The 12,317-nt window shown below is 39.8% G+C and overlaps 1 protein-coding gene across 1 annotated transcript; it reads left to right on the forward strand.

The window, feature by feature from the left end:
* Nucleotides 1-2,156: 2,156 nt before the first annotated feature.
* LOC146481361 (uncharacterized) lies at nt 2,157-12,317 on the forward strand. Its single transcript, XM_085108450.1, has 6 exons — nt 2,157-2,347; nt 2,414-3,071; nt 7,240-7,368; nt 8,510-8,779; nt 9,547-9,823; nt 10,314-12,317. The coding sequence occupies exons 2-6, from the start codon at nt 2,993-2,995 to the stop codon at nt 10,564-10,566; spliced, it is 1,008 nt and encodes a 335-aa protein (XP_084964576.1). The 5' UTR covers nt 2,157-2,347; nt 2,414-2,992; the 3' UTR covers nt 10,567-12,317.

A 12,317-nucleotide genomic window follows, 5' to 3' on the forward strand; every position in this document is an offset into this window, starting at 1 on the left:
CGTTCGTGATATGGGAAATTTAAGGCCTAGTGTTCTCGGATTGATAAAAATGTCGTTTCGGATACCGAAAAAAGGTCAGCTAAGATTTTCGGAAAGGAAATAAGACCTCAGTAAGGTTTTCGGGAAATGGACAAAAATGCCCTAGTAATTTCGAAAAGACTCAAGTTCCCCTGAATGACCGAACAGGTAAAAATATTATAGTGCAGCGTAAAATGAGCTTAAACTGTCGTTGGGTGCCCCTGAATACAGGCAGGCACTCCGCAACAGCTTACGCCAATTACTGCGGGGCCGGAACACATAAAATTGAATAAAAAATGCAATTAGAAGTCAAAGAAGACAAGTAATTTGCTAACCATACCTTGAAGAACATTATTCCGTTCTAGATGAGGGGGCATTTCATTTCCCCACTTATTGCTTCAGGCCATTTCGGATCGAAAAGCTTTCCACAACCCCAGAATTTCCAGAATGTCGGAATGCTCTCATGATTGAAGCCGAGAGTCTATGGTGTTTCTAACACCCTCAGTTCCGTTCCCAGGCACTGGATTCCCGGGACTGAATTCCACCAGAATCCCAAAATGACCTTTTCCTTTTAAGTGTTTCCATCCTTTTGTTGTGCGCTGTTCACGACACCTTCAATCATATCCAGTCTTTTTTTTTTATGCAAAACACTTTCTTGTTAGAATCTACTTTATACGCAAACTAAACAAAATTGTGATAAGAGGTAAAACCTTGCCACAAGTACCGTCCAGGTCGACAACTATCCGCCATGATCACCAAGAAAACCAAGATAAAAGATGGTGGATTACCTAACCGAGTAGAGTCATGGTCATCACGCAATTTACCGGCACGTGCACGTAGTCTTGTTTTAGACTTGCATGTTTCAAACGCTTTCTGGATAATTTTTGGGAAGAAAGAAAGAATCACGGTTAACACAGTCATTTTGACCGCTATTCTTATGAAAAAGTCGATTCACGGTTCACGGCTATGTTACCAAATCACGTTTCACGAGAAAAAAAATAGCCATTTCACAATTCACGGAAGCAAAAAACACATCGACGCGGACCCAATGCATCAACGGCTCAGATCATGTTTTTGGAGAGAGAACCTGAAAACGAGGTTTCCAGTCAAAGGTAAGAGTGACCTGTGATCCAATTCCAACCAATCAGACGCAAATACAAAGGCGATCGTAACTTGCCATTTGCTTTTGATGAGGACGATTCATGGTGTAAGCCTCAAACAGTTTTTAATTGTTACTGTACTTCGCACCAGTTTAAAATGTTGTCCCGTTTACAAGCAAACACGCGGTAATTTTGTCGCTACTAAGTTTAGTAAATGGTAGAGAAGTGCCAAAATTTAGAAATTCCAGACGCGTCCGGTTTTGCCCTTCATCAGTGGAACGAAACGATTTTCTGTTCATAATTTCGAAAACACAATAGGTCCCAAAAGAACTTGAATGTTGTCTATTTGGCAGTGTATTCCCAGTTTAAAATTAATAATCCTTAAAGAATGTTGAGAATCAAAAAACATTTCTTTAAATTTCTTGTCTTTCGTGTCAGTGTGAGAGCCATGGAGAAGCTAAGATTAATTTCTCCCCGTGAAGTTTCAAAATATGCCAAGCTGCATGGCAAGTTAACTTTATTTTAAATCTGATTCTGATTTCAACGATTTCATGAACTGATTACAGTGTATCTCTCGCTGTTTTCCAAACAGTCACGGGTTGCTAATCGAGTTTCAGATTGCCATACGTTTCTCGTGTTGTCATGAATGACAACATCAGTGATCGTAAACGACTGAAAGTTAGGGGAATCTTTTCAGGTGATCTTTCGTCAGCAGGTCACCAAGACAACGGCTGATCACTGACTGCCGTAACTCAGGTACAGTCAAACCCCGTTTTACGGACATCCGTTGGGACCAGAAAAAGTGTCCGTAATTTTAAGAAAAATTTGTGGAGCGGGACCAGGAAACTGGCTGTCCATAATAACGAGTGTCCGTATTAAGCGGGTGTCCGTAAAGCGGGGTTTCATTTTCCTGTCCCTTGTCATATCCATTATTATTAACACCCGTTAACCCGGCTTAAATTGGATACCCCATCAGTCCCGGATTCTCGACTCCCGTTACAGAATCCCTAAAAACCCCGTGTTACGGCCGCATTCCACGTTGTTATGTTTAGCATTTAGTTCTTTGTATGGTTGCACATTCCTTTCACATTCTTTTAAGATATCGCTATTCTTTCTGTTAAATTTCTCCGCATAATTTTCTTTGTTCTTAGATCATTTTGTAAGTTTCATAGTTCATTCTAATTCATTTCGCTTCAGCGTTCACGGCAACATCGTTGCAGTTTTTTTTCGTTCAACTCTTGTTTGCTATCGTACATTTTTTCCGTTCAACTTTCTAGCCACACAACGTTTGTAAGTATTTTCGCTTAGTTTCTTTCCGTTTCCTGTATTTTCGTCGTTTCATAGTCGCCATTTGTATTCTTTAGTAATTTGTATATTGTTTCGCTTTTAGCAACCGTAATCGCAATTCGAAATAACAGTAATAAAGACGAGTTGGAACCGTGAACTATCCCTGGATTATTCGCCTATACCCCGCATCCCTACAACGTTTTGCAGAAATATATTCCGTATCCCATAGCGCCTCATAAGCTCATTAATGCAAAAGATATATGGCTGATGTTTTCGTGCCGAGGTTTCTGAGAGGGTCTGGGGATGATATTGTTCGGATGACCTATCATTACCTTTTTTGGAACTAGTGTTTTTTATACAATTTCCGCGAAACGATTTATATGCAGAGTGGTTTTCCGAGAAGCGGAAAACAATTGGTAATATGGTAATGACAATGTTAATTTAGGTCCAAAAGCGAATTAAAAAGATTGGGTTTAGCTTCTTTAGTCAAAACAAGGTCCTTTAATTAAGCCGTAAACGCCCATAACTTGTGAACGAAGCCATTTTGGGTCATTCTGCAGAGAGCCAAAGCACTGAAACTTTTCGCCATGGAAAGCGTAGCTGGGATGTATTTCACTCTTTTTGCCTTGTTTTCAATCACCGGGAGTGTACATTGTAGGACTGAAGGTACGTATTACTGTATAAACTTGTTTTAAAGAGCGACAGAAGCATGCATGAGCTACTATAAGCAACAGCTATAGATAGTTCAAAGACAACTGGCACTGAATTGCGCAGGTAAATGGATAAAGAAATTTTAATCAGTCCGTGCTTGCGCTAGCGTTTCAAATGGATTGCATGTACGCTTGTACGCGATTGTTGTTTAAAACGAGTAAGCTTGCACTTGTGTCGCGAAAGAAAACCAGGTGTGAGAGACCATACGCGTAATCATTTAATTCGTGCCCGCGTGCAAATCACGCGTTCAGGGCGGAAAATTAGACCTCCCAAGAGGTTTTTGAACGAACTAAATTAGATGCTAAAGTAGATGAGAATCCTGACCACAACCAGTTTCAACAGTAAAAAGAAATATTCGTTGGATAAACGTTGTTTTCTTCCATTCGTTGTAAAAATGGGCCCGTACAGTGCCTTCGACTCGGAGCTCAGTTTTCTAAAATCACCTCAGTCAGTTAGTGCTGGTGTACCCCTTCTAGATCGAGTGCTCGTACGTACAAAGAATCTACAGCCGAATGTTTGCCACTTTAGTTTAAGGTGCACTTTTACTGTGAGTCTTGTTACGTGCATCTTAACTTTTCATGCACACATTTTAAGCGACATTCAATAACCAGATTCGTACGGGAGATTGTTTTCGTACTGCATGAGTTATTCAGTTGCAACGACTTCATATATATATATATATATATATACCAGAGAACCTCTCGTATAATGCTTCGATCTCAGTTCTTCTTCATCAGATTGTCACACAACTGTACTTCTCTTTGATACTGTGAATCGATTTATTATCTACTGCTGTCCTGAGATTTACTGAGTCATAAGACTTATCAGCGTTGCTTTAACTGCGGATGGAAAATGAGTACCCCTATATTTTGAAACATTCATTCGTTTAAGTCCTATGTAACTTTCACTCGTCAACTAATTCAATTCAATTTTATTTGCCATTAACAAAAAAATACAACATAAATACATTATAGACGACACACAATATTCTTACTATTACAATATTCATATTTGACTATTTACAATATTACGTACCCTGATCTAGAGGTAGTGGCCAACGCGAAAGCCTTGTTCCTTTGGCCACTACGCACTTCTTCCATAGAAGGTAAAACCACTTAACTGATATCTAAACTGTGATAATTTCCACCGTTGGCCCTTCACGACAACACTGGATGGCACAACGCCAGTTTAATTGCCGCCGACACTCTTGCAACGGTAGGTGACAGTGAGTGCAAACGCGTCACAATGTCTGACGAAGAAATTATCGCAGCTCATCAGTTTCACACACATACAGCTTCGTAGCAAAGACAACATGTGTACAAAGGCAGGATGAAAAACTAAAGAAAACGATGCGTGCCATGGTATAAATAAAACCATGGCGTTTCCAAAGGGGGGTTTATCTCTAGCCATCTTTTGAGCCTTGGATAATCAGCGCCTCGAAAGGAACCCCTTATTTCGAAGAAAACGAATAATTTATAATTATTGTTTTGTACAACACGGGGAAATGAGGAAGACGACACTGTAGTTCAAGCGCTTGTATCACCATCGGTTACCCTGAGTAGTGAAAGTCAAGTTAAATTTGACTTTAATCTAGTACCAAGATCTTTAAGAGGTAGACAACGGCCATCTGGGCAGGCAAGAGATTAATTGACTATATATTACTGCCAAGAAGGCTTGTAAAGGCCAAATGTCTCTTTTTGGATTTTAAATCCATCGAAGCTATTCTTAGCTTTTATTGAGTTAAAAATAAATTCCAATCGACTTTGAAACCTTTAGCGAGACAACTGTCTCGGTTGTCGTCATACTTAGTATACTTGCTCGGGGAGGAGGAAAATTTATACGAGTCCCTTAAAAACGACCGCTTGGGAGGCTAGCTTGACATTGGTTTTTCGTTACAAAGACTTGACAATTAAGTAGCAATTCTTCTCAAATTCATTACAGCGGTTACCAATAACACGCAACCTACGGCATTCAAAAGAGTCGGATAAAGTTGCGTTTTGGTGGACGTCAATCAAAGAAAAGCCATTTAAATTATTTTGAATTCTGACAAGATTCCAAGGTAACCCTGCAAGAAACTGAGAATTTTACCCCGCTAAAAGAAGGTAAACTTTATTTAAATTCATTCTCCAGGCAGATCAAGCGCAAATAAATGGTATGTTTGAATTAAAAATTTCGATTTTCACTGCACGTGATAATTTGCTCGGCTTGCATGCATCGCTGATTTAATTGTCAAGTGCAGCGATTTCAAATGTTTCATAAAAAAATACGGCTTCGTCTAAACAATGCGCATTTTTTAGATAACCTGTCTTGGAAATCAACTTTCATAAAGTTTACCATCCGTCAGCGGATAAAACTGTCAATTTCTTCGTTCCGTTGCCTTGAAATGTTCTCAGAATTCAAAAACAATTTCAACGGCTTTTCTTTGATTGACGTCCACCAAAACGCAACTTTATCGGAGTTTATACAATGAACAGTGTAAATCTCCCGTTTTGATTGGTCTAGAGGAGTGTGTGATTAGAGTATAGACGCACGATTGACGTCATCGACTGCATTGACGTCACCGGCGCACGTGATCAGAGTCTAGAGTCCAGCAGAGCGACTGGTCAACAAAGTTTTGCAAACTGTTTTTGCGAGTAGCGGACAAACACAGGCAAATTTTCGCAGGAAAGGAAAACTACCCAATAAAAAATAGGACAAAGACCGGTGAGAGTGACCTCAACCAGGATAGGAAAGCTGGAACTTTGTTGTGACGTGAAAAGGAAGCAAATATTTGTCGAAATATGTCGCCGATAGAAATCCGGTAAATCGGCGAGTAATTGATTACAAATCGCAGTGAAGCGACTTACATGCTGTAATATTTTGGATTCAGGATTTCCTTTTGGAATAAAGGCTAGTTTTAAAAATATTGTTAGTGAAATTCTTTCGGATTATACTCTAATTTAGAAGATTATAATCGCATGTGTGTTGTAGTCTCAAACTGAGTTTGCTGTGAAGTTTTTGACTCAACTCAGGCAACGTGACGCTCGCTCACGAAATGTGTTGAGATGTCTTGGTTATTGTATAAAACAAATAGATCCCATTTTGCCGTGGGTCTGTACTCTGATACTCGGCACAGAGGACGTCAATTTTAGAGACAATTTTAGTGATTTTCTCATTTGTAATTAATATTGAAGGTGTCACCCGTGAAAACCGGTTAAGCTGCTTCTTGATAGAGACGTATAGAGTTCTAGCTATTAATTAATCTGATCGCTTCGCACGCCGAAGACCATAAAAATGGAATTTCTGCATGATTTACCGGTGTAAGTTTGCCAACTTTTGCTGTAAAATTATAAGGTAGTTCGCCAGCATTTTCCACGTTAAACAAATTTTAATGATTGCGAAAGAGTTACAAAAACGAGCAGTTATATTTTTAAATGACGCTCTCGTTACCGTTGCCGTCCTCGTTTCTCAAACTCCCTACAGAAAGCTGGAAACTCAATGAACAAATAAACTCAAAACACCGGTATTGTGCTAGTCACTACAAGCAATCGCCCAATTTAGGGATGGGATAAGCCGCTTAAATGCTTATAATCTTAATTTACTCCAAAAATATAAATAGACAAGTAAAAATAAACGATAAAACTGAACAACGTTTCGGGGTCGTCATGACACCATTTTCAAGTTCGAAGTGATGGAAATAAATGAAAAAAAAAAAATGAAATGGCGTCATGACGACCCCGAAATGTTGTTCGGTTTTATCGTTTATTTTTACTTGTCTATGTATAACCAAACCTTTACTTAAAAAATATAAACCCAGAAATTTCTGACGTTTTATTTTGCACAAATAATGTTTGAGTCTATGCAAACGTTGTTTGTTCGAGAGGGTCTTCGTTTTCGAGTGGATCTTCCTTTTCGAGCGGGTCTTCGTTTTCGAGTGGGTCTTCGTTTTCGAGTGGGTCTTCGGTCTTCGTTTTCGATACTACCCTGTAAAATTGTAGTGACACAAAAGTGGCAAACACTGATTCGGTTTCCGATTTTCTCTAGATCTCTCTCTTTCTCAAAAAAAAAAAAAACAAAACAAAACAAAAACAAAACAGAAACGGCATAGCCCTTCATTAAAAATGCTCTCTTTTCACTCTTGCAGGGCTCGTCAATGTGGACATAACAGTGAGCACCAGCAAGCTGAGCGATACCAAACATTTTTATACAAATTTCTTGAAGTTCACAGTTGTGAAGGAAACTCCAGGATTCATCTCATTTTTGCCTGGACCAGGTAACCATGGAAACATTATCTATTGAATTAATTTCAATAAAAATCAAAGGAATTTATGAAGTAGACATTATTTGAGTACATCTTCCAGTTTGGTTTTGAGAAAAATGGGTGTGTTTTGCAAGAAACGGCTTGAGCTTCTAAATGTACTGTGGTTGTCACATTTTGCTTACTGAGTTCTTAGTGTGATGATGTTAGGGTGAATCTCAAAACTACACAAGGTATAGATATAGAAGTAAAAAAGTAATGTGTGTCAGTTGCTGCCGTTCGGCAGTTTATGTCACTTCATCGCTACAGCTCACATTACAGAATGGTTTTGGTCATTTGAGATTGTTTTGGTTTGTTTGAAGGAGATTTAGGTTTTCGTACATCTATTGTTAGATTCCTTGAACGAGGTATCGTTGTCAAACAAACCCCTCCCTCAGCAGAGTTTAAATTATGAGGCCTTTGCGGCAGAGACCCACCCATAACCAAGTATTGTAGCTTTGCAACCCCAGCCCTTGGAGTCTCATCAGAAACGAAAAATTCTACTGTTGCGTTCAGCACGAGGAATCATTAAAATTTTTTCATAATCATTCTTTTCTGTAGCTTGTAACATGCAGTATCAGAACATTTTCAATAATTTTCTTTCATCCACAAAAAAGAAAGGAGCTTCAATTTACAAAGCCTTTAAGTGTCCTTCGGAGTAAAATCGATATGTGACTGCGAGACAGTAAGACAGTCCACAAACCTAAACTTGACAATGATAAGCGTCATGTACTTGAACGTAGCATAATCCCAGCAATCACACTTGATCATGACGAATGCTTTACCTCATCAAAAACAACAACAACAACAACAACACTTGTACTGAACATTCTTGTTTACCGTATGTCCTGACGAGCTCTAATTACTACAAATTAGATACAGTTGAGCCTCCCGTAAACGGACACCCTTGGAGCCAGAAAATTGTCCGCTTATAGGAGGTTAAGAGTGTAGTGTTTGTATGTAGCTGAGAACATGACCAAGTGTCCGTTTACGAGAGCTAGGTGTCCGCCTATGGGAGGTGTCCATTTGCAGAGGTTCGATTGTACTTTAATTCTCTTACGCAATCTAAAAATAGCTCTTGCACGCTCCGCGTGCCTGCGTTTTTTTTTTTTTTAAGGTGTGGCTTTCCTTGATTTTGTCGTGGAGGGTGCCGAGCACGCATGCGCCAGACCTCAGCTGGCCAAGAATTTCGCGGCCAAAGGCATGTTTCTTACTTATAACATGGGAGACGTTGATGCTGCTTGTGGGGAGTTTACCAAGGCAAATTATTCGCTGGCCATGCCACTCAAAACTGAGACCTGGTTTGAACGTCACTGTTACGTCATAGATCCAAATGGGATACCATTGAATTTGGCGCACTGGAATGACACTCCAACTGAACCGAAAGGTAGTCCTGTCGTAAACCTTCCTGAGTATTACCTTGCTAAACGAGATTTCTTCCACAGCTTAGGGCAAGTGTATACTTGTTTTCTGTAAATTGCAAACGAAATTCTGTTTTCGTAGACGTCACTATCTATTCACGCTGACAAAGAGCTAACGGTCGAAAAGTTTATTCGAATTTATTAATTCCAAAATCCAGCCAGAAAAAAGAAGCCAAAGAGACTGGTCCGCAGGTATCAAGAGCTAATATAGGCGGGCCAGACTTACAACTTTTAAAGGATAAAGTTAATATTATTATATTTATTACAATCAAGACATTTAGAACGATACAAACAGAATTTAGGGAAGGTAAAGAAATCACAAGGAAAGCAAAAAAGTTGAAAATTTAATGAGTGGTAACTAATTCGCTAGACCAATTTTCTGTATTATAAAAGGCGTTTCGATATAGTCATTTTCATCTGCCAAAATATCGAAGAGAAGCCGGCGAATTTCTCCTTTGAATTCTTTCTTTGGCAAATCTCTTATACGGTGTGGTATCTCATTCCACAGTCTTACGCCAAATCGTGAAAAAGAATGTCAGCACTCGAATCTCTTTACGATAGCCAATTTACCTTTAGTTATAAACTCTGTTTATAAACAAAACATTCGTTTTTAGTCAATATCTATATAGCCTCATACACTGCGATCGGTTTAAGAAGATTGTTACGAGCCGCTTCTCTTCCAACAAGAAAGACAATTATGATCTCAAGGACTTTTTTGGTTGCTCAATAACAGGTGTAAGCAGCATGGTGTTCTATTACACCTCAAATGATCTGATGGCAATACAAACCTGGTACAGCAACAACCTTAACATGACAGTGAAGAGGGGAGTGGACTGGATAGGCTGGGTGATAACGCTGATCGCTGCCAATGGTGCAGTGGAGTTTCGTCCTTTCGAACCAAAGAACATGACCCATAACCCCGCCTCATTCATACCTCACTTGCTGGAAGAGTTTGATGGACATGGTCTGTCATATACGTTCAACTTTAACACCTCGGCTGAGGTCGACAGGTAAGCAAGACTATTGCCATATCAAACTCTTTTCCAACCCAAAGGACATTTGTTTTTCCTCGGTTCCAGGCGGATGCAATCTTGTCCTCAGAGCGCGTGCGCGTTTTAGGCCAGCGGTGGCCACACGTCTTGCTTCCATGGTGCAGACCAAAAGGAACGCAGCCTCTGAGAACGAGATTGAGGTGGATGCGACCACTAACCCCAGGTAATGCGCATGCTCTCCGGTGCGAATTTTCAAAACGGGGGACAGGCCAAATAAGGGAAATCAAAGAACCAAAGCGATTTTGCGATGAGTAACGGCCCAAAGTAAGCCTAAACTCCCGTTAAAAAGTCTAATCGACAGAAAAAAAGAGACAAAACCCGTTTTTTCTAGGGCAAAACGTTCGTATACATGCGGAAAAAAACTCCGCCATTTGAAGAACACATTGCGGTGCCAGTTTGCTGTTTGACTGACATGTACAATGTATGTTCTGATTTCTGTATGTTACAGATGGTGCCGCTACCTGCAAAGCCGCAATCTTCGCTTGACACGCCCGCTCGGCATGGTGGGAGATGATAGGCGCTGTGCAGTGGACGATCCTAATGGCGTACTCATCAACATTGCTACTCCGGGATGGAATGAGTACGAGGAGGAGGTCAACTGTCCCACACCCGTCCCCAAGGGGGAGGGGAGAGTTGAGACGGCATGTGTGTTGTCTGTGATTGTTGCTCTTGTTATGCCAGTTTTGTCGCTTCAGCTGTAGTTAAAGTTTCATAAACAAACAAAACAGCATGGTTAGTTGTTGTCGTTTAGAGGTTTTCACGTTTGCGACCACCATCTTGAAACTAGTAAGGCAGACATGATGCGAAGCGGAGTGTTAACTAGTAACCGAGTGTCAAAAAAATTCAAGGAAAAAAATCTCAAATGTCTTAACCCTTTAAGCCCTAACAGTGATCAGCACCAAATTTCTCCTTGTAATATCAATGCTCCTTCAACCCCTGAGGTCATGAGAATTAAGAATATGATCACCCAAGGTGAACTTTTCTTTATATTTTAATAGCTTCTCCCTAGTACTTTTATGAGAAAAGTATGGAGACAAGAATGGAGAATTTGTTCTTTGATATTAGGGGTAAAAGGGTTAAAAGCTCAGCCTTTACAATACTTGAAAGAGATTCTAATAAGTTGCGTTGGGAACAGTACTGTTTGGTGAGGGTGTGCATGGACGCGCTGGGTTCTCAGATTCCAGTTAAAACTGCAGCCATTTCTCAGTTTTTTCAGTTATCATTTACCCTTTCTCAAATTTCATTTAATTATACCGGATCCCAGTTATAATTTACTTTTCACATGTTCATGTTCGGTTTTGTATCGTATCACCGGCGGTCCTATCATTAGCTGAAACAGTGTCAAGTGTCACCCGAAGATTTCCGAAGAAATTTCGAGTGATTCCGATCCCTTTCGAGACTTTACTGCTTATCATCTTCTGACGACCTCATGATTTCTTGAAATAATTTGTGAGGAGCTCCGCCATTTCTCAGCTATCAACTAAAATCTCGTCCCTTTCTCAGCTCAGTCCGAAGTTAATTGTGCCGAATCTTAAATATCACGTGATTTCAGTGTGGCTTTTTGTCGTATCAACGGTGTCCCTCTCATTAGCCGAAACAGTGTCAAGTATCATCCGTAGATTTCCGAAGAAATTTCGAATGATTCCGATCCCTTTCGAGACTTTACGAACCCTTGTACTGCTTATTATCTTCTGAGGAGCTCCGAGTAATCTTTGTTAGCAGCTTAAATATTCTCCAGCTAGGCTTTACCTACACCGTCGGTTACTGACAAGTTAAGTGCAGGTACAATTTATACTACACTCAGGCAAAATTTAGTCATCTCAGCTATCATGTCTACTGAACATTTCTTAGTTAAAAAAAACCCCCGCCATTTCTCAGCTAATAATGATGGCCAATTTTCATCTATCAGTTAAGCCCATGCACGACCCTCTATGGTGAGGGTGGACCCCAGGGGATGAGTTAAACGGTTTGCAACTGTCACTTATGACAAGTTGAAAATGCAAGATATTCTTAGTTTACCATCTATTTGTTTTCTTGTCATTCAACCTGGTAAGAAAGGCCGTTCGTAGCATCTTGCAACCAGCAAATTTTTCAAGAGTCAAATTTTGAGCCGTTGTACACTACTCCAAAATGGCGGACACAAACGTGAAACCTATTTTTTGTATTAGGCGTTGCGACCACTTTTGTTTGCATAGTGTGCATCATTATGGTTGTATTATTCTTAACCGTTTTAAATTTCCTTGATACTTACCATCTCAGCCGCTTGTTCAGTTCAGTTAAAGAATTTGTTAATAAAAGTAGATGATCCTAGAAGTTTTATAATTTGTAGTTGTGTAGAATTAACGACAATTATTCACAGAAAAATACCTGTACACCTCAACTGTTGTTTATACCATCTGAACGAGTGTAGTATCTAAATAAACGTATTTATCTGGATATTTGAAGGTAAAAA

The sequence above is a fragment of the Pavona decussata genome, unplaced genomic scaffold (assembly GCF_977016875.1).
Source record: "Pavona decussata unplaced genomic scaffold, jaPavDecu1.1 SCAFFOLD_50, whole genome shotgun sequence".
Taxonomy (NCBI): Eukaryota; Metazoa; Cnidaria; class Anthozoa; order Scleractinia; family Agariciidae; genus Pavona; species Pavona decussata.